The sequence below is a fragment of the Antedon bifida genome, chromosome 4 (genome assembly GCF_963402885.1).
Source record: "Antedon bifida chromosome 4, ecAntBifi1.1, whole genome shotgun sequence".
NCBI classification, from domain to species: Eukaryota; Metazoa; Echinodermata; class Crinoidea; order Comatulida; family Antedonidae; genus Antedon; species Antedon bifida.
The window spans coordinates 1,978,228-2,001,802 of record NC_136229.1 but is presented as its reverse complement, the minus strand read 5'-3'; the positions used below and the strand labels follow the sequence as shown (position 1 = coordinate 2,001,802).

The following is a 23,575-nucleotide window of genomic DNA, read 5'->3' as shown; positions in this document are numbered from 1 at the left end:
GACAATAGTATTCATCAAGATATTTCCATTGACATTATTTCTTTTAATTACTTTAAATGAAAAAAAAGTATAATACTGAATATAACTTTATTCTATACTATATCTCAATTAATGTATATTCTAAAACTAATCTCTAATACAAAGGTCCTGTATTATAAACTTAGATAGTGTTCCTCTACAGTAGTTTATGCAGTTTTATGCAGAGTCCCAAAAACATAAAATATTTCCCCTCGAAAAAGTATCGCCTGAATATGAGTGTCCTATGTGGCAAAGGATGGATTATGCTGCATTTGTGAAATATTATGCAGTTTTATGAGAAAAATTGAATCGGAATGTATTATTGAGCTCATTGAGAGTGACGACCGGACGAATACCACATATGTAAGTGTAACAATAATTCACCACTGTGTTGAAAATACAGCAGGTATAATAATAATAATAATGTTAAGCTGGAGTAGGTAGGTAAGATTGTCGAATTGTTGATGTTATAGCTTGTAAGAAAAAGTGTGTCCGCACCATAATACTGTACTGTTTTTTTAAACCACAGAGACAATTCAAACGTGGGTTTTTTTGAAGTTTCACATTAACATTAAACTACTCCAATCATTATGACGTATTATTAATAGAAAATTCATGTTTCATTCCAAGTCAGACATAGTGTACGTATGACTTGATTGTGTAATGTAAAAAAATAGGTTTTTACCTTAGCAAAGCATGCAAATTCATATGAATATGAATAAATGTTTATAATGTGTATTATACATTTTAACAACTTTTTCTTTACATATATTATGTACTAATTAAACTAAAACATAGATAAGAAAAAGAACATAGAATATTCAAAAAGAAAAAAAAAACAAATTTAAAAGTAACACATGAAGTAACAAATATTTAACACAAAAAAAAACTTGTCCACATACAGAAAGAGGATAATATTATTATTTTTCTTCATAATTAAATAAAATAGTACCTTTGTGAAAACTACACTCTTATGTGCATTATTGGCAAATATAACAGTGGTGACGCCGGAGAAAATGTTTGGACAGCGGAGAAAATTTATACAGCAATTCAGATTGCTTCTCCCGTCACCATCACAGGTTTTTGTTATGTTTTTGTCTTGACAAAATAAATGAAATGAAATAACTTTATGTATCGTTACAGCTTCTGGATTGTAAACAACCTTTTTAGCATTCTGACTGCCAAACTCTTGCTAACGCTTTTCGACTGTGACCCAGATTTCATCGCTAGGACATGTAACTAACCCATGTACTGGTTCAATTACAAGACCTTCAATCAAATTAAATTTAAACTTGCGGATAAGTTGAGACAAAAAGACTGTTAGCTCAACATATGAAAACCGATAGCCTGGGCAAATACGTTTGCCAGCAAATCCAAATGGAGAAAACGTCAATTTGTCACGAAGCTTTGAATTTTCTTCACTGAAACGATCGGGGTTAAACCTGCAAACACAATAAAAACATGGAAAGGAACTTTTTTTTTTCTATTTTTCAATATTTCCATTCCATATCAAATTATTTTACATCCTTTGCTAATATTATTGTCAAACGACTAAGCCTGGGATCAAACTCAAAGCAGGCCGAAAGAATTAACTCACACAAGTTTTCCAATCGTCTGCGATCTCACCTTATTATCACCGAGTACATCCTTTATATAACTATAATAATACTATTTTATAGAACACCACAGTTGATAGCTTAGAGGTGTAAAAGATCGGATAGGCAGTTCATTAAATTAATGTTATCAAAAAATTAACACTTTTGAGTTCTTTTTTAATTTTTTACAAAAAAAAAGTTTTTTAAATAACTTACAGTTTCGGCTCTGACCAATATTTTTCATCTTGCTGTACAACGCCGAGTGCATGAATTACTGGAGTCTAAAAATATGAAATTAATTTCTATTTTAAGTTAGAATACTATTTTTTATATTAAAACACCATATTCAAACTTCCTTAATATTGTTATATTCAGAATAATTTGTTGGTATCAGTAACTTGACTTTATATCTAGACTATTCGCGGTACTGTATCTATAACTTGTCCAGTATCATAGGCAAGTTGTATAATACAGTATCACATGTGATACCTGTATCACAGGCTATAAGCTAAACCTCAACATACATGTTGACACAGATTATCATACTGACACCGTCCTCTAATGAAACACTACAACTGTACCTAACTCTTGTTTAGAAACTGTGGGTTTAGTTGTGCTGGCTGTTGAATTTTTACAGAAATTAAATGTGAAATGATCAATTCTTATTTGAATATCAATACTAACCATTTTAGGAATTAAATGGCCACCGATCTGGACATCCATCTCCTGGTACCTAGCAGAAAATGGAGCAAGTACGGCCGTTCTCATGGTTTCATCCAAAACTTGTCTTGTATAACTATAAAAGCAAGCAAAACCATGATAAAAACTGATTTGCAAATTGAATTGTCAGGACCAAATTGATATAGCCATGTATTGTATTAGCCAACACACATCAAGCCTCTACACACACTCCTACATACTAAAGCTCTGTCTACACTATCAAACTGATTTCACAATAAATGTGTGATGTACCAAAATAGGGTACTGATATGGTAGTGATATGACATCATGTCCATATATGGGCACATCACATATTTTTGTCACATAAAGTTTGATAGTGGAACAGAGCTTAATATGGAAGAAGTCACATAAACATGTATAACTCACACAAGTTTTCCTATCGTCTGCGAAGTAACCTTTTCATCACCGAGTACATCCTTCAATTCTTGGTATACCCTTTTCTCAACATCTTTATGGGTTGCCAAGAAATATAGGCACCAAGCAATAGCTAAAAATATATACTACAATTCATTTTTTATTGGTCAAATTTATATAAAAATCAGAAAATATACCAAAAATGTTTTAAAAAACAAAAAAAAAGTATAAACAATAATTGAAAGTTATAAAAATAATTTGTATATACAATAAAAAATTGCCAAAATTTATAAAAATTATATTTCAAATTATGATGCAGATGTTATCTCAATTAGAGGCAAATCTTGAGACATTTTTATTAATAAACAATAATATAATTATGTCAATCTTTCAATTAAATGACACTATTTAACAAACGCAAAACAAGATTATTATAATTAGGTTGTTCTATATTCAGTTTGCACACAGTGCAGTAAGATTACCTAAGGCTCGAATAAATATTGAAACATCTACAGTACCAGAAATTAGACTACGATTGAATTTTAAATATTTAATAACGGTCTACCCACAAAATGAACCGACCAGTATAATGATTAAAAAAAGGCACTGTAAACAAACTTTTCTATAACCTCAGAATGAAAAAAAAAAATTATTAACCATTTCCTGATGTGTGTAAGCCACCGATAACATAGGTCAACGCGTCTGCAAGCAGTTGATCCTCTGGGATGTCAGCTTCGATGAGAACATCCAGGAACACATGCTTGCCCTCTGGCGGCGGGTTGTTTCTGCGTTCAGTGATAAGGGTGCCAATGGTTTCAAAGAGATATTCTTTAGCTAAAAACAAAAGCACAGTTTAAAAAAAACACTATTAAGCTCTGTCTACATTATCAAACTAGTTTGACAAAAAAAAGTGTGATGTGTCCAAATATGGTAGTGATATGACATCATCATGTCTATATATGGGCACATCATATTTTTATTGTCACATAAAGTTTGATAGTGTAGACAGAGCTTTACACTAGCGTGGTAACTACAGTTAAGAATTCTATTAACAGGCAAAACAATTAATTAAGTAGGAGAGCGATTTTAAATGAGATTGACACATTTTATGTCAAGTATTGATCTGCTTATGGTTGGTAATATAGTGCTTTATGCTGGTAGTAAAGTACTGAAATAAAATGTAATATCATGCTATAAATATAGAACTATTAAAGTTGCTGTACTGCGGATATAATGTAAGGTATTATTGTTTCCCCAAGTCAAGCAAATCTTATTGTATTTATTTAGCATTATATTTCAAGGAAATGAATAAGTTCACAATCTACATGATCACTATACTGTAAATAATGTTATGCAGTGTTTGTATGCTACAGCAGATACAATCCTTTCAATATATCTCAAAAGGTTCTTTCATGTACTTTGCTTGTACAGTGTATAGTTACACTACTGTATATATGATTACAACTTCATAAAAGTATGATAAATTTATATACAGTACTGTCTTGATCTCGGTTATTGTTTTCTAACTTTTCACATAACGTTCACAGTTGTCATAGAGGTATTATAATAAACACCATTTATACATGGTGTGTGTGAGTGCTGCTGCTATATATTAATACCAGTTTATATATTAAGTCTACTGTATCCCAACATTTATTTAGTTTAAGTTTAAATAACATAGTCAGCTTCTGGTTTAGGCACTCTGACCATCAGAAAAAAGAGGTTAAAGTAACGTAACAACATTTTAAAATGATTATAAAGTCAGTTTGGAATGGCTGAAAAAAATGAAAAATACATTTATCAAACTTCTTTTGGCGGTCACTCTTCGGGTCAGGTAGGTCACCAGACATGCGGGATTCCAGATCTTGCCAACACTGAAAAAAAAATGTGTATACTTTATAATTCATTTTTGTATATATAAATCCAAAGGCAAATTATTGTAAATGACCATACTGTGGGTATCAGTGGTTGGATCTCAATGGAGATACAAAACAAACAAAATCAAAACAACTTTTGTATATATGTTGCATTTCATTTTGTGTTCATTTCAAGTACTGTAACTTGTACACCACAGAGTGGATAAAATATATTGTGCTTATTGATAAACTAAGTCTTACATTTGTAGGCTTAAGCTCTGTTTACACTATCAAATGTTATTTGTGATATGTAATTATTATGTCTGTTTCTACTCCAAGCTCTGTCTACACTTATCAAACTAGTTTGACAAAAAAATGTGATGTGCCCATATATGGAAATGATGATGTCATATCACTACCATATTTGGGCATATCGCTACCAATGTGCACATCACACTTTTTTTGTCAAACTAGTTTGATAAGTATAGAAAGAGCTTGGAGTAGAAACAGACATAATTTATAATCTTAGTGGGCCAGCATAGGTCTTTGAATTAACATTATTACAAATAGAATGAATGCATATATGATATGTATATGAAAAAGGCTTACAAGGTCATAGTGTTTCTTGAATTCAAAAGCTCTTTTGTCATCTTTAAAATAGTCTCCAAAAGATGTTTGTGTGATTCCTTTTAGAGACAGAGCCATCATATATTGATGAATTGGTATATGTTCATTCTTTGGCAGGCTTGATATCTTTTGGCACAACTGATCTACAACCTAGAAAAGAAAAAAATTTCAATTTCTATAACTACAGATAAACTTTATTTCATCCTTCACAGGGAATTTACATGGTCACAGTTCAGGAATACAATAATGATGAAAAATATATATATATATTGTCCCCTTGAAAACAAATTTTTTTTTAAATTTTGTTGAATATGCCATTTTAATGTCACCTAATAGTTATCCACTTTGACCAAATTAGTTATTTACCTCTGAAAAACAAATTGTCTGTCAGACAATGAGTTTTTGGTTAAATCTAACTATTTATTTTTGTCTTTTCAAAAGTGCAATCAATTTGTTTTTTCGTTTTTTCTTATGGAATTGAATAACTTAATTAAAACTGCAAAATAGCATATTAAAAGTCTGATTTTATAAATCAGTCTACTGCTCCGTTGCGAATTTACACCTGTCTACATTATAATAATACTCATATACATATTTGTCTGTCACTATTTTCAAACTTACTTCATGAAAAACACCATAAAAATTTTCCAGCATGTGATGTCCAAAGGCGTGGTCTGTTAACTTGCGTCTTTTACGACCTTCCTCCTTATTTGCATACTGAACGCTTTGCTGTGTGATAAGTGGTAGGAATAATGCATATAGGTCATCTGATAGAAGAAACAAAAGAAATATGTTATCGTCAACAGCAAAATACTGGTACAAACATTTAGTTACTATCATCTTCGCCGATTTTTGCTAATTAAATCTGTCCACTTGTATAACAAAACCTTGAACATAACCTTCCATGATACAGGCAGCACATGTGAAACACATGGTGCTGTATTATGGCATTTGCCTATGTTACTGGACAAATATCATTATATGTGGGAATCAGATGCTTTTTTTTGTTTTCTTGTTTATGATGACTATGATGTTGCTATACAGAAACGACAAATCAACTTACTTGGTCTATCAAACACTTTCATGTGAGCTTTCCAAAGGTCTGGACTGGCAAGGCTCACATACATCTGTCGCCCTAGCCACAGGGAGACTATTTCGCCATGTTCATCATGCAGTTTTTTCAGGTATTGGTGCAAACTGCCTGCAGCACCAATATCAGCTAAATTGCCATCTCTATAGAAAAAGCAACAATTTAAAGTTCAGAACTCCTTAAATAATAGTGATAATGAGTAGTGATGAGTAGGTATTAATGTTATGGACAAGTAATACTGTATTAACCTTAAGGTGGTGTCGTGAGGCTAGGCTGGAAGTTTCTTGTGGTGGTTACTGTAAGCTCTGTCTACACTATCATACAATCAATCTTTATGTGACAAAAAAAATGTGATGTGCCCATACATAGACATGATGATGTCATATCACTACCATATTTGGGCATATCACATTATTTTTTGTCAAACTAGTTTGGTAGTGTACACAGAGCTTAAGGCTTGTTTTTTTTGTTCTGCACCCATTAAATCGTTTGAAATGAAATGGCGATATTTACTTAAATGGTAAAAGAGTACTTACTTTGGATCTGATGGGCTTGGCCCGGGAATTGTTGTCGATCTTGTAGACCCCTGTAAATAAATATATTTACCATATATCATCATCATTATTACCTCTGTCTGCCTAGAAGGCAGGTTATAATATATTTTTGTCTGAAATAGTTGTGTGCGTGTGTTTTTCTGTTAGCAGGATAATGTCAAAACTAAAAGACAAATCTTGACCAAATTTAAACCATAGATTTGTGGTCACGGAAGACAATTTTTTTAGGCAACATTTTTACTGATTTTAGGTCATAAGTCAAAACTACAGTACAAGACGGATATTTAAAAAGGCCTTTTCTTTGGTAGAATTTTGATTGATTGCAAAAGAACATAAGTATGAACTAATTTAGACAATCAAAATACAAGGCCGTGAAGTGTTATGAATTATTAATATGCATGATTTGCACTGAAATCAATAAACATAATTATTTATATTATTTAATACTAGCAATGAATTAATTATGCAATATATATCGTCGTGGTATCTGTTTGCGCTTTTAGTTTTAGGCCTAGCCTAGGTCTACATATTTTATAAATAGATACTGACACTGTCTGCCTAGCTAGGCCTACCTGAATGCAACAGCTCTAAGTTATCTAAGTCAGGAGGAGGCCTACTATAATGCCGTAGGCCTAAGCTAGTCCAAGAAATGGGATGGGCTCGATCGTCTCTACTACCACAGTACTGGAGACTCGGCGCTACTGCACCTAGGCCTACTAGGCCTAGTCTAGCCCTACATGTTATGATTGATGGGCTAGGCTAGGCCTAGCCTACTAGCCTAGGCCTAGCCTACTAGACTAGGCTAGGCCTAGCCTACTAGTACTACTACTATAGCCTAGCTGCTGTTGGCCCCTACCTAGCCTAGGCCTAGGCCCTAGACTAGGGCCTAGGCCTAGGCTAGGTGTAGTAGTAGTTTATTTATTATGATGTCTTAAACTTACTGGATAGAAATAAAAAACCGCTATAAGTAAACCAATTGTAAAAGTGACAGCAAATATAACAAATGACAACATATTTTATCTTTTCGACGACTGCTGACTCGACTATGTTTACATACCCGTCTCGTGTCACCGCCGCCGTGTGTGTGTGTGTGTGTGTGATATATTCTTTGGTGATATATCAGGCTTATGTAGCTATTGACACATCACGATATTGCACCAGGAGTTGTAAACTCCTGGTGCAATATCGAGGTCGGGATATGTGTGTCAATAGCTACACGTATGAAACGCCAACAATTTATCATCACGCTCTGGCAACTTTAATTGTACACATTTTCCTACTACACGTCGTATTTTTTCTTTATTATTAATATTCAAAACAAAATTATTATTAAGAATTGGTATATAAATGTTGGTTTTGATTCCCACATCTATAATAGTGTGCTGTTTAAAGATGTTTTGTCCCCTAACATGAATAATAAAATGAATAGAATCAAGCAGCAATAACCAATGTACTGATTATATTTAACATACCATAACACTGACTCCAAAAGTAAACAAACAGCAATATGTTTGTAGTTTCAATAATGTTATTCACTTCCACAGAAGAAAAAAAAAATAGGAAAACAGTAATTTCAAAAGCAGTATACGCTATCTGACGATCATCGCAAGTTAATTTTCTCAAACATCGACTGATTGGTGATCAGCCTAGCATCGATTTTCTTGTCGCTGGTATTACATTTTGATAACTATCTATATCAGACATTTCTATCTTCGTTTTGTATATTTCATTCTCATCTAAAAGTAATTTGCAGTTAGTCGTCTTATTATCGTGTAGTGTGACGATAGAACAATGAGAATACATAAAATACAATATTTAAGAAAGTAAGGCTTAATTGCATTGAACAACTGAATTATATACAATAACTATAATTACTCGATTCACTAGTAGTATGTGTGAGGTGGATGATGGTGACGGTTTGGCATTTATTTTCCTGTCAAATGTAGCAAAAGAACAGTGTCCGTATAACATTAATAATTAAGCTTTAATTGTACGCAACCTCTGCTTCTGTTTCGGCAATAATGTACAATCCATGTAATTAAAACTTATGTGAAAGAAAATGTAGTGCATGCAGTAATCGCTATACATCAATAATATTTACAACCAAAGAAAGTGATGAGAAGGTGGTTAGAAAACGTCGTGTTAGAACTTTGACTCAGTAGTTGATCGTGGCGTCATTTCCGTCATGCTATGAACATAATTCTTCCGTTTAAAACGTTTTTTAAAACAATCTCGTATCTATGAATACAATAATAAAAATAGTATCCAAAAATTGTCAATATAGTATGAATTATTACATTAATTTTCAATGTCATGTCACGCCACGTAATGTTTCCTACTTCTTAACGAAACTAAACTCATCCACTTGCCTCATTCTCCAAAACACAATATATAATAAATATGAATATTCCTTGACAGCCATTCAGAAAATTGAATAGATAGTCGACAGGAATTCCAGCAGAACCAATAGCAAACGGTCCAATAAGCCACGTGGTCCCCATCAGCGGCAGCAGCATGACTGCTCCTCTGGCCGCTTTCCTACAAACAACAACATTTTATCTTTTTTTATTCTTCTTATTTTTATTTATTTATTTCATACGCATCCAACAGAGAGCACAAACTCGCAAGTTACAGGATGGATAAACTATTTTATACTTTATCGTGCTTATAAGTCTCATTTAATGCTTATAGAGTGGAGTTGAAAAAGTCACTAGTGAGTGGCACTATACAAGATTGAACCCCGGACATTGGGATTGGCACGCTAACCACCAAGACCGCTTCACTTTAGGTCTATAGACCTATTCGTTTGCGAAAAAGATTGTTATTTCGTTCAGATACATCATATATACAATACATTATAGAACCAAGGAAACGTAAATTTACTCTTCTCTAATGAAACCAATGCTCATTTTAAGGAATAATAGGCTATGAGTTACGTATATCGACAAAACTAACCTCAGCTGTTTAAATGTATTTTTCTCTTTGACAGACTTTCCAACCATTTGTCCTGATCGCTTGTAGATTGTGTTGACTACAACATACATTATACCGGTATTTATCTACGTAAAATTACATTATAATTATTAATGTCTAACATAATAAGGAACTAACTAGTACAACTTCAGCAAGCTAGCTGCTAACTACTATAAACAGCTTGTGCCATTCAGTAAGTAACTTACTAACAATAAAGCTTTATACTATAAGTTACTATAACTGGGCAAAATAAATAGAAATAGTTGATACTTCAAAGAGACACAAAGTTGACGCGCGCGCGCATACAAAAACCGTTGCACTTCACACGCGCATCTAATTTATTGCATCCAATTAATAGTTTTAATTAGATAAATGACAATGAAACAATTGCCAAAACATTGTATATAGAAAAACTATGTTATACATTACCAGCACAATAACAGTTACTGGTACAACAAAAGTCCATATCATTCCTGTTTCTTGACTTAGCCAACATCTACAAAATAAAAAAGTAAAAAGCTCTGTCTAAAATATTAAACTTTATGTGACAAAAAAATGTGATGTGCCCATACATGGACACGATGATGTCATATCACTACTATATTTGGGTGTATCACTACCATATTTGGGCACATCGCATTTGTTTGGTCAAACTAGTTTGATAGTGTAGACAGAGCTTAAAATAGTATACAGTAGTAGTGAATGGATATATTAGTATCTTTTTAGTCGCGTGGACGCGACTCTATAGTTCACTATGTCTGTCGGTCTGTCGGTCTGTCTGTCGGTCCGGTATCACTATGCATTGTAGCACGCGGCTTAATGGCTGTTGGCCTTGTTTAAATGAGAACTAAATCATCTTTACAATAGTTAATGTATCATTATGTAAATCAAGCAGATGTTTGTAACGTGGGCTACTTTGATAAAGCATGAACTAACCGGGAAAATCTGAACATACTTGTAAACCTAACTTACAGGTTATCGACGTTGTAATCACCCGAAAATGCAGCAGAAGAAACAGCAACGATGAGAATAGGAATTCCGTAACATATCATCATGTAGTATCGAAGTCGGTTGTATTTGTGAGGGATTGATGTAGAAATTTTAGAATACAAGAATACTGCTTCAGCACACATCCATGTGAACACATTGAGAGAAGTAAGATGGAGAATAACGCTAATGATTCTACAAGTTGTCTATAATATTAAATATCATTGTTATTATCTATGGAAGATCTCAATAATGAATGTGATTGAAATTGGTAGTAAACCTTAAAAGAGACAAGTTGTCTATAAAATAAATCACTAATTGTTACTCTATTGCTATTTTTAAATTTCAAACAGGTGTTTACTATACTATTTTATCTTTTTATAAAGATGCATTGATATTATAAAATGAAATTATTACAAAAATTAGAAGCAGGTTAAAGATTTTCAATAATATTTTAAGATATAATAACAAAAAGAAAAAAAAATTCCAGTGAGATAGATTCTAAAAATATTACAACATTCTCACTTTACACTTACAGCCTTTACACATTTATTTCATTTCAATTTAGAGTGGAAAGTTTTAAGCTCTGTCTACATTATCAAATAAAACCAAATTATTATACAAAGTTTGATAGTGTAGACAGAGCTTTATGCGTTGTGTGTTTATGACGTCACTGGTGACTTACTTGGTTGCCCGTCTTATCAATTGCAAAGAGAAACAGTGATTGCATCAGTATCATATTAAGGACCAAGTTCTTGTGAATTGAAATACGCAAAGATTTCCAGAGTTCCCTTGATAAGAAAAACATACATTCTAAAAATATTCGTAATGGTGTATTAGATAAAGTACAGTAGATAAATTTGAATTATAGAATAAAAATATACTTACATATAAGAAAGGTAAATCACAAGAGAAGTGGATAGCGCTATGAGTGACAATGACACACAAATTAATGACATCTGACTCAACGTTTTACTTTCCTCTTCAGAAATCTGAAAGTAACATTTTAACGTTGTACTATATAAACTTTTTTATACTTGATTTTGCTTTCAGACCTATGGTCTACGAATGCACACAAACATTTGAAAATGTCATAAACAATTCTTTATCACTGTCAATTACTATTTGGACTAGAAAATATGTAAGAGAGGTTTAACATACCTCTACATGTGTAACTTTCATAAGAACACTAAAACTAGTAAGATGTTCCGAATTACAAATCACTTGGTTCGTAGAATTAAACGTAGCTGTTAAACCTCTGTCACTCCAAATGCTTCAATTTCCAAAAAACAAAAATAGTATTATTTTGTTTTATTAACATTTGTATGCAACGCATTGCTACTTTATGGTTATACTTCGTATCTTCCACTATCAAGTGGAAATTACTTCATCTACTGTACAACATATATGAGTTTAGATACTGTAATTAAAAGTAGTTTTTTTAAATCATTGGACTATTAACGTTAAACAATACCTTTCTATTTCATCATAGTAAAGACATACTGGGCCAAAGATTTTTTCTGTTTTGTCCGTGACGTTCTATAATAAAAAGTTTCGGTGAGATTATTTTGTGTTGCAATTAAACACGAGTGCAGATTATCACAAACATTAATTACAAATGATTTGATTCGTCAGCCAATAGTGAATTTACTGTGACGCAGAATATGCAGATGTCCCTTCAATCTTGAAAGCCTTTTGGGCACACGATAATCTTGGTAACTGATCATTATAGTATGACAATGAAGAATGACTTACAAAATCATCTGATACGGTAAAATTAATATTAGCGTTAAGGCTGCTATTGTCTTCTACGTTGTACACGCTGCACGAGAATATCTTATCACTAAACAAGCGAAATTCACCTTCCACATTATCCCTAAAAAATAGCATAATTATGATTTCTATCCTAATGTTTTTAGAAAGGTAAGTAACTGAACTCATTAGTAATTTACATTCATTTATTGATTGTGTAGCCAGTGAAATCATACTTAATGTTGAACTGTAAATATAACCATGAGACATAAAAATAGACACAGGAGTAAGAAAAGCATTTTTAATATTTTTGTTTTTGCTGTTTTTTTGTTTTTTTTTGTTTTGTTTTGTTGTTTTTTTTATATATTTATATTTTAAAACAATGTATATAATCTGTATATAGGGTATAAATGAATCATCTGTCAAAAAATACTACCGAAAATAATTATATAACATTAGTAAATGTATCTCCTACAGTACATTTATTAGTTAAGTGTTCACAATTTTATATGGTGAGAGTTATAGAACAAACTAGAAAATTATGAAAAAAGGTGGATAACAGAAATAATAATGTTCTGATTCCAAGAACAGTAACGTTGATAAAATAAAAAAAAAAAAATATATATATATATATATATAAACCAAACAAAAGTAAGAATAACAATGAATAGTTATTATTATTATTAGAAATAATTGTATTAATCTGTTGATGAAATGATATGAATAAATAGTGGTTAACGCCACAAAAGAGAAAAAAATAATGTTGAACTGTAAAGATGATTTCGACATTTAAAATTATAACACTATTACTCACTGATCTTTAACATCTACTATCGCGTAATCGTTTGGAGTTTGTGTATTATTACTGAACCCCGCAATAATCAGCACAGTAACTGTAATTAAAATGAGCAAAACAAAGTTTATCCATTTAGTTATTAATGTACAAAATTAATTAAGTGTTCCCATATTCTCCATAAATTCCGGACAGACAGACATACAGAGATTTTCTTTTTAAACATTTAACTTTTAAGTATAAAGTAAATCAAATATTTACTTATTATTACAGTTTCGAAATAATATAATTATTATAAGTTACATTTAGATAATATATAGGATTTTACGCGTCTTCTTGTTACTAGTAAAGGACTATGTTCAAAATAGAAATGTCATTTTAAAATAACCAACCTTCCAAATCAGTTTTAATTCCAAGGGTAAATTCCACCGTGCTCCCCATAAGTTGCAGGCTGTTGTGAATTGAGCTATTCTTATGAACACTCTCTTTCACTGCTAATCCAACTATATAATATATAAAATAGTTACATAGTGTTTTAAAGTACGTCAATACGTTAACAACATGCGAATAAACTAAACTAAACTTTTATGGCGACATTGTTGATGACAAAACCGTATTAATAGTAGTAGCTGTTATAGCCTAACTATTTAAAAAAGTAATAGAAATTACAACTACAGTATCTACAGTTTGATATAAAAAGTTACCAAAATTGTCCTCGCTGTATGATTTCTCTTCATTTATTCCCAAGTTCGAATATTCTGTAAGAACGTTTTCTTCAAAGTTTTCGAATTCTGTTATAATGGCATTCTGTACCTAATAATGTAAAAGCTGATTTCAATTAGATATTATTTTCCGTCATGTTCTTCTTAGAAACTAACTCGAACATTAAGTAAGTATAATCGCTCCTTTTATTTGCAGTTAAGCACATGACCAATACTGTAAAACACTGTAACGAAGAAAAAAATGGAAGAAACGAACCTTTTCTGGAGTAAAATGATTTCCATCCAATTGCAAATTGTAGCATTAGATAAATAAAACATAATATACAAATTACGATTCTTAAGCCCTGTCTACACTATCAAGTAGTTTGACCAAAAAAAGTGTGATGTGCCCAAATATGGTAGTGCTGTTCCAAAATATGGTAGTGATATGACATTATCATGTCCATATGGGCACATTTTTTTGTACATTATTTAAAAATGTTTAAATTAAATATACAATGATGTAGCAAAATGCACTAACCTTTAACAGTAACAATGAAAATGCAAAAATTCTTATTCCTAGATGAATCTATAGCTTCAAAGGTAAATACATTTATGCCGAGGTTGACACGTGCCGGGAACGTTGCAAGTGGATCCGGTGAAATGATAACGCCGTCTCCTGAATTATCAGTTGCAGTTATAGTGTGTGAATAAAACAAGTGTTTGATTGGAAATTCCACATACAGAACACTCCCATTAGTCGGACACATGATTGTGGGCTTTTCAGCATCTGGATATGTAAGAATATTTCTAAGAAAATAGTAATTACATTTACACACGCATGAATATCATTTGAAACTGTTTGCATGCGCGCGCTTATCCTGTTATTTGTGCTAATTAAAGTACTATAGGAATGGTGCTCTCAATCAGCAGAGAAATGAGGGAAAGGATATATTGAAATCTATTTTTATTTAGTGCTTAAATTATACAGCTAGGTTGTGGTTCACTAAGACGATAAATAAAATAACATTTTCACCTTTTCCTTAAAGGTTTCCAAACTACTTTAGACCTAATACAAAATAGTAATAACTAACACGGTAATAAATAATCTATAAAGAAGGAAAAATAAAATGAGAAAAAAGGAAAGTGAAAAGAAAACGAAAAAAGGAAAAGAAACGAAAAAAGGAAAGAAAACGGGAAAAGAAAAAAAAGGAAAGAGTCTGTTTGAATCACCATTCGAAAACCATTTTCAATATTTTCTAAAAACATACATACATTCCGAAAAAATACAAACCTCTAACTGTCACCGTAAATGTACAATTAGCAGTATTATAAGATGAATCGATCACTGTAAAAGTATATGAATGCTCTCCGATTCCAATATCTGTTGGATACATTTCATGTGGATCAGGAACAATGCGTGTCTCACCAGAATTGTCGCTTACTATAATCAGCTTAGTATAATCAGTAGAAGCTGTTGCCAAACTAACGTTAGTATTCACCGTTTCACTATGTGGACATAAAATCAAAGGGCTTTCATTATCTGAAATGAAAACATAAATGCTGTAGTTTATGAATGTTATTCGAATGATCTGGGGTTAACAAAAATAGGGATACAGAAAACTAGTATCACAAGTAAGCATACAGTTACTAACCTTCAACCGTCACTGTAAATGTACAGTTTCCAGTATTGTGAGACGAATCTGTAGCAGTAAATGTAAATGATTTCTCTCCAATTCCAATAACGGTTGGAAATGCTTCATATGGATCAGGAGAGATGCGAACCTTCTCTCTAGAATTATCGCTTGCCTTGATCGAGCTGGTAAAACCCACAGACACGGTGGCTAATCCAGTGTCAGTATTCTTATAAGCATCAAGCGGGCATGATACCAAAGGCTTTTCGTCGTCTGAAAAGGTTAAAAATTTACAAATTCGATATCAGGAGATTTTTATTCTTTTCTACGAGTATTAAAAATAAGCACACAACTAACCTTTAACTGTCACCGTAAATGTACAGTTTCCAGTATTGTTAGACGAATCTGTAGCAGTGAATGTAAATACATTCTTTCCAATTCCGACATCAGCTGGATATGTTTTATTTGGATCAGGATAGATGTGTAGAACCTCACCAGAGTTATCACTTACGCTGATCAAATCATGATAATCAACCAAAGCTGTAGACAAGTTTGCTTCAGTATTCTCATACGTATCATTTGGACATAACACTACAGGGTTTTGATTATCTATGAAATCAAATAGTGCACATTATAATTTCGAAAATATTATCTGGATATATGTTGGGGATCTTGTTGGTTACATTGAATGTACAAAATACAACATAAACAATAAAGAGAGGTATAGCTACTGACCTTTAACTGTCACCGTAAACGTACAGTTTCCAGTATTGTTAGACGAATCTGTAGCAGTAAATATAAATACATTCTTTCCAATTCCGACATCAGCTGGATATGTTTCATTTGGATCAGGATAGATGTGTAGAACCTCACCAGAGTTATCACTTACGCTGATCAATTCACGGTAATCAACAAAAGCTGTAGGTAAGTTTGCTTCAGTATTTTCATAAGTATCACTTGGACATACCACAACAGGGTTTTGGTTATCTTGAAATAAAATATTGAACATTTACATTTTTTAAAATATCATATGGCTATATGTTGGGAATAGTTTTGGTTACTGTATATTGAATGTACAAAATACAACATGAACGTTAATAACTATTAAAAAACAGTATTCTCATTCGTATTATTCGGACATAACACTACAGGTTTTTCATAGTCTGAAAATTAGATATTAGGCAATAATGTCAATTTGACTTTATTAAAAAACATCGTCTGTTCAAATGATTTTAAACGACCGAATGTTATATAGCCACAGGAGACAAGCCTAGAAATAACTTATAGTATATTCTACTTTTAAAGTAGCTTACAAAGTAACACATACTGTACCTATAACTGTTATTGTAAATGTACATTCTGCAGTGTTTCCTGACAAATCGGTAGCCTTAAATCCAAACAATACTGTTCCAATTCCAAAATTACTTGGAAATACATGATAAGGACAAGGAGATATGTTGACAAGGCCTATGTTGTCCACAGCTGAAATCGAGTTTGAATAGTCAAATCTTGTCGTAGATAAACCAATGTTAGTTGTTCCATACGTGTCGAGAGGACACGTCAATTTTGGTGGTTCTAAATCTGGAAAGTAACTAGGTACTATTATGTAACCTTAGACAGTAGCTCCAAGAAAAGCAACATTGTTATAATACATCTATTGGTTGTTTCTTTGTTTACCGACTATTTGTTCGGAATAAATTAAAAGTAAACATGCTCATGCTATTTGACCGGAAGACAAACTTCTCTTTGTATGTTAACGAAATGTTGCCAAAATGAAGTGAATGCTTGAAAAGAAAATCTTCAATCATAACTTGAATTGAAGAAAATTATTACTTAAAATAATTTACACTAACCTCTCTCATAATAGTCGTAATAATGATAATCTGTCGCTAATCCGCCTGTGATCATAGACGTATTGTGATTACTTAAATCACATTCTTTATTGTTGTACTTATAATAATAATCAAACGACAGACAATAAAACTCAGTAGTGGTAACACATTGTTTAGCACATGCCTCTGTTGTTACTGGCCACAGGTTCTTGGTATTGTACCCTAGTAATGCTGCGTTTTCATACTTCTTAAAATTCGAATCAAGGTAACCTAAATAAAAAGTGAGAGTAACTCCTCTTTAACTATATATACGTACGGTATGATGTCTGTATATACGTACGGTATCATGTCTATATATACCTACGGTATCATGTCTATCGATAATAAACAGCCTGTATGTCAAGTAGACCCATCCTAATGCCTAAATATTAACTTAACCGAACCATATAAACATAAATCTCACTTAAAATAAACAAGAGACATCGATGAGGTCCGTGATCTACGTCTACGTGTGACAGCAGACATATGTAAGTATGTGTATTTGTTAACTTATAACGGATTCTACTTTCAAATTTTGCTAACAATGTACAGGATCAAATTATATAAAGTTTTAATCTAACAATTTCAAATTAGATGAGAAGCACTGTATATTCATAGAAACAAAAACGCAAATTCATCGCATTCTTAAAGCAGTATATGTACGCCGCGCACGCACGTGGTAAACTTATCTGTGACTCACTGTCATTAATCTTATTTTGCTTATTCTGTGATTATAGTAAAAAAATCACGAAGGTATTACTTACTCACAACCGTGATTGTAAACAAACAACTAGCAAAGTTCTGAAACGAATCCATTGCTATGAATTCAAATGCATGTACACCAATAGCGATATCATTTGGAAATGTACTTGGATTGCCTTGACTTGGATATATTGTAACAGATTCTTTAGAGTTATCCGTTGCTTCAATTGAACCCGGATCAACATACGCATGATCAGTCACATAGTCTGCAGCATATGCCTGGTCACATGGGCAATGCAAGTTAGGAGCTTCAAGATCTAGAAAAAAACTTTGCAAAGGTTAGTAAAAACAAAAACACAAATGTAACGCATTACAGTTTTGTATTGTACACCGTGCTTGTGTGTGGCCAACTGATTTGTGATGGCGCTGTCGTTTATATAATTTGTATTTGTGGTAACTAAGAGGAAGTATTCTGCTGTGATTTACATTAATTTTACATATTTATTGATATTTCATATCTCCACGTGGCTAATCGAATACGGCTTTACCACGTTGAAACATCGGTTCTCGTAAGATCCCCGAAGTTAAGCAATGGGAATACCGGGTGCTGTATGATGGAGCTGGGGTCCTATTTGGCATTTGAAATCAACACTGCTGACTCTTATTGCAGCCCCTGCATCTAATATCTGTCTCAGACGTACAGTATTGGCCCATGCCTTTCCCCTGGTCAAGCTGGGCACTAGACAAGAAAAGCCCTTGATTAATGTTAGGACCAATAAAGATGCTTTAAACAGTCCTGGCTTAGTTTCAATCATCATTCAGATGGTTGCAAAACTAATTGACATTGTCGTTCACGACAGACGTCGGCCATAAACAACATGGTTAATCATGTTGCGAACAGTACCAAGGTTTATTAAAACATAATATATATACATAATATTCACCATAATAATGTATAATAATAAGTATTTATTACCTTGGACCGTGATTGTGAATGAGCATTGCTCAACCTCAACTCCGTCAGCATTTTGAGCAACGAATTGAAAATATGTTTCTCCAATAACTACATCAGTCGGAAATATATCGGATGGATCAGGATGTATTGTAAAACGATCAGAATTGACACTGATAGAGTAGCGATAATCAATAGTTCTTGTGGACGATCTTCTGTTAGTATTTACTGTAGCATTATCAGGGCAAGTTATGTATTGGCCAACTGTAATGCTAGTATTCGAGCTTTGAGCTAACGAAATATCATGAAGGTATCAGTATAATAATATGAAAAATACACGAAGGAACAAAGATAAAAATATTTCACACCTGTGCGTAATTACACCCGATTCTGATACGGCATTTGACGCCCAGAAACAACAAACTTTTTTTTTTCAAATATGTCAGGGAATTTTCACTCTTCCCTACGTTATGTCAACGCTTTTTGGCAAGTCAGCCTTCTGGATGAATCTTAGGTTCGAACTAGACTGTTTTTGATATTGAGAGATATCATTTAGGATTATGTTCAGTTAATTTAGTTGTAACATTGACATTCGTTTAGCGTCGTTTAACATTGAACAATGCAGTTTATTGTCTCTGGCCGAAAATAATAACAAAATCATTATACCTATTGAACTAATTTAATATAGATAATGCATTGAGACTGTTATGCAATTACTACACAATCGTAGATTATAGGATACAAAAGTTGAAACTGGCTACTAAAGGCACGTGAACGGTGACTAAACAGATTGACCCTAGCTTTTATCATATTGTCATAATGTTAAACAAAAGTTCGACTTACTTAATGTGTCATAATGTACCTTTAAAACTTCTAAAAGTATAAGTAAGAAAGTTGAAATAATAATAATTAAAAGTTACCAGAGGCATCATTGTACTGGAACATAGTAGATGCAGAGATTAATACAAATGGTATTAGTTGAAACATTATAATTTCAGCAATGATACTTTATGCTAGGAAACAATGTAGCAAGCAGCAAGCAGCAGGCAGTATAATGACCTTTGACCTCCTGCATACAGCTTCCAACACTAAATTCCGTTGCACCAGTCAATGTCACTTTTTTCAAACATATACATGTATTAAGTATTTTGTCGTCTTTTTATTCGATCTCAGTCATGAACAACAAAGAATTATCAGCAAAACTCAATATTTGTTACGGTACCCTACCAGTCCAAGAGGACTCATGCATCCACCTGCATATGCAAATACACGAGAAGAGTGTCAATTGGTCAACTCTCACATTGTCTCATCTTTTATCATTTTAAATTGTGTTCTGTATTGACTTAAAATATCACGATGAGTCAATAAGAACTATATAATTACTACATTTTGTTCATCAAGGTTATTTAATTAAGAGGAAATACCTTTCAATATCATTAAATTATTAGAAAAGTCTTTTTTACGTGAATTATTCATCTTTCAACTTTTGTTATTTATACTTACAATGATTTCAAGAAAACAAAGAATATTATCTAATATTGAATAAATATTAAATCATATAAAAAACTTCGTCAGCAAGGTCAGTCAATTAGGGACAAAATTAATTTAATCTGAATCGTGTTCAATATTATTAAATTATAGGAAGATTCTGTTTTCATTTATTTTAAATTATGTAATTTTATCTAAAAAAATAACAAATATTAAATTATTTAAAAAATCTTAAATTATTCTTGTTAGTTCCGACATAAAGTGTCATTTAATTAAAACAAATAAGTATAAATGTTTCAGTTACTATTGAATTGTTTTAAGTCTGTTTCGTTTAAAGGTCAATAATGTTTGGTTTGTTTTGTCTATACATACTGACCTACTAAATCCACAAAGAATCTATCAAAAATGATCAAATATTTTTATTATATAATACACGAAATAAACTAAAATTAAATTGATTTAAAGCCTTTTATTGAAACAGTCAAATGATTTCTTATACGGTTTAAATTAGTTTACTTTGTGTTAAAACAAATAATAGTGAAAAAAGTAAAAGTGAATTCAATGACATTTTAAATATTGTATATATTGCATGTTATTTTGTATGTTTTTTTTCCTAAATAATATAATGTTGATTTCTACACTTTATGTGATTAGAGAGTTCCTCGATAGCTATTTGCTTCATTTGACAATCCCGTCTACCTCTAAAATGTTTTGTAGGCCTTCTTTGTGATCAGTTATTCTTTTATTATTTGATAAAAAGATGAAATGAAAGTGTACTTACTTTCTGATAATTCCTAATGCTTTCCCAAGACAGCTGAAGATGATTGTATAACAGAAGTAAGTTATACCATGGAATCTACGGTTGTCTGCATGGTTCTATGGTAACTAATAAAACATTACTCAGATCATGCATGTGCATAAGATAGATATACTGTAAGAAGGCGTGTATTATTATCAAACTTAGCAACAATCAAAAGATGAATATAATCAGCCGTATACTTACATCATCCTAATTAGATAATATGGTTAGGTTTTTAACAAATTCAATGCCATGCTCTCTTCTATTTATTAGCGCCTACGGCCTTAATTTAGACTTTTAAATATAATGTGGATGAAGGTTTATTGAGTTAATATATCGACGCACAACTGTTAATTATTATGAGATATAAGATATATTTTCCCCCTAAGAAAATGTTTTTTGTTGTTGAATATGCCATTTTAATGTCACATAATAGTTATTCACTTTGACCAAAAACTGGATCGAAAAAAACATTTTTCCCTAAAAAAAATGTAATTTAAAGCAAAATATATATAATTTGTCTATCAGACAATGGTTTTTGGTTTAAATTAACCGTATTTTTTGTCTTTTTATAAGTGAAATATTTATTTTTGTTAAAACTGCAATTGCCTATTAAAAATCTTTATTTATTTTATTAATCGTAATTGTTCATGTTTTTAATGGACAATACATCTTTATGTTATTGATATAATTAATCATCACACTAACTATTCATGTTATTACAAATTTGTTAAGTCACCAATTTAGTATATAAAATACTTATTGTGATTAGGTAACGTATTTGACGATTGCTTTGAATTGACAATATATCTTTTATTCATTTATTCTTTTTTTTAAGGCTCGCCCACCACAACATATTCTGTTTTCATCTTCCAGGGCATCTGCCTTCAACCTCTGACCTCATATCTTTTTTTTTTATTTGTACGATATTATGTTTTAGGCCTATGTCAGAGTATGGAAATAAATGTTTTTAAATTTTTTGGAATGAAAACCATACTATGTAATGACTACTACTTGTTTCATTCATTGATTTATTCATATGCCTTGCTAAGCTAAATGTTTAGAGATCTTACCACAATTATGGTTGGCCTAGAGTAGGCATTTAGTGACTCTGCGTTTTCACCGGAATGAAGAAATAAAGACCAATGTATGGCGTGAGAGAGAGAGCTTTAATTATAAACATTAACCATTATATACAAATTGTCTTACGCAGCAAACAAATGTCAAAAAGGAACTAATAAATTAGTTATAAAAGAAATATCAGATTGTGCATATAAAAATTAATTTATAAGGCTTCACTTCTTTAACAGAACATAGTTTAGGTTCTACATATTCTAATGTATCATGAGAAAATATTAACAACACATGGGGTTAGCATTTATTTTTCTCAATTTGTATAATTTCAATCCGTCAAAGCAACTCCAATTATATCTCAATCGATAAACACATTTTCATCATTCTCTTAGTTTTGTCTTTAATTTCTAACTAATAAGACTATCGATTCTTACACTTTAATTTCAACATTTGGAATTCCAATCGATGTATAATTTTTATTTTCTTACAACTTGCATCGATTAATAACTGAAATGCTATAATTACGTATATCTAAAATAATATGCAGAGTTAGACTTGCCCCAAGTATGTATACGTATGAAACGCCATATGTGCCATAATATTTATCTTTTTACTAATATTAAGTCAAAACTCCGTCTTATATTATTATGTTTAACATGTAATATCATTGACTTTCTTTTTTTAAAAATTATTATTTCTTGTTTAACCTGGTTTAACAACCCAGTCGAAACCAGGGTGCACCTGACTTATTTGATGTATTTTGCTTAAGCAGTTAGAGGAAATCAAACAAAATCAGCACTGTGGTCATATTACAAGAGTTGTCAAAACAATATAGATTATCTGATAAAAATCCTAGAAAATAGGAAGCATTTTGCTAGTTTTCCCCTGACTGTAAGCTTCTCCCTGCCCAGCATTTGTTCACCTCTTTGGTTGTTTTTGTTGTTTTTTTAATATATTGTATTGATATTATTTGTTACCGTATCCTTTTAATGTGCCCATGAGTAAAAAAATAGA

The 23,575-nt window shown here is 31.7% G+C and overlaps 2 protein-coding genes and 1 long non-coding RNA gene across 3 annotated transcripts; all 3 read right to left on the bottom strand.

Moving 5' to 3' along the window:
• Positions 1 to 12: 12 nt before the first annotated feature.
• LOC144840397 (cytochrome P450 20A1-like) lies at positions 13 to 7,929 on the bottom strand. Its single transcript, XM_078696204.1, has 12 exons — positions 7,777 to 7,929; positions 6,818 to 6,867; positions 6,255 to 6,424; positions 5,813 to 5,958; positions 5,174 to 5,341; positions 4,504 to 4,582; positions 3,366 to 3,542; positions 2,721 to 2,841; positions 2,298 to 2,409; positions 1,830 to 1,894; positions 1,206 to 1,460; positions 13 to 1,164 (listed from the first exon to the last, which is right to left on the bottom strand). The coding sequence occupies exons 1-11, from the start codon at positions 7,846 to 7,848 to the stop codon at positions 1,211 to 1,213; spliced, it is 1,410 nt and encodes a 469-aa protein (XP_078552330.1). The 5' UTR covers positions 7,849 to 7,929; the 3' UTR covers positions 13 to 1,164; positions 1,206 to 1,210.
• A 656-nt stretch (positions 7,930 to 8,585) lies between these two features.
• On the bottom strand, positions 8,586 to 10,920 carry LOC144840422 (adhesion G-protein coupled receptor D1-like). The gene is made up of 5 exons (XM_078696234.1): positions 10,781 to 10,920; positions 10,238 to 10,304; positions 9,791 to 9,894; positions 9,205 to 9,373; positions 8,586 to 9,073 (listed from the first exon to the last, which is right to left on the bottom strand). The coding sequence occupies exons 1-5, from the start codon at positions 10,861 to 10,863 to the stop codon at positions 8,978 to 8,980; spliced, it is 519 nt and encodes a 172-aa protein (XP_078552360.1). The 5' UTR covers positions 10,864 to 10,920; the 3' UTR covers positions 8,586 to 8,977.
• Positions 10,921 to 20,351: 9,431 nt separating this feature from the next.
• Positions 20,352 to 22,638, bottom strand: LOC144840429 (uncharacterized). The gene is made up of 3 exons (XR_013611915.1): positions 22,561 to 22,638; positions 21,470 to 21,573; positions 20,352 to 20,453 (listed from the first exon to the last, which is right to left on the bottom strand). It is a non-coding gene; the product is annotated as an uncharacterized LOC144840429 (long non-coding RNA).
• Positions 22,639 to 23,575: the final 937 nt, after the last annotated feature.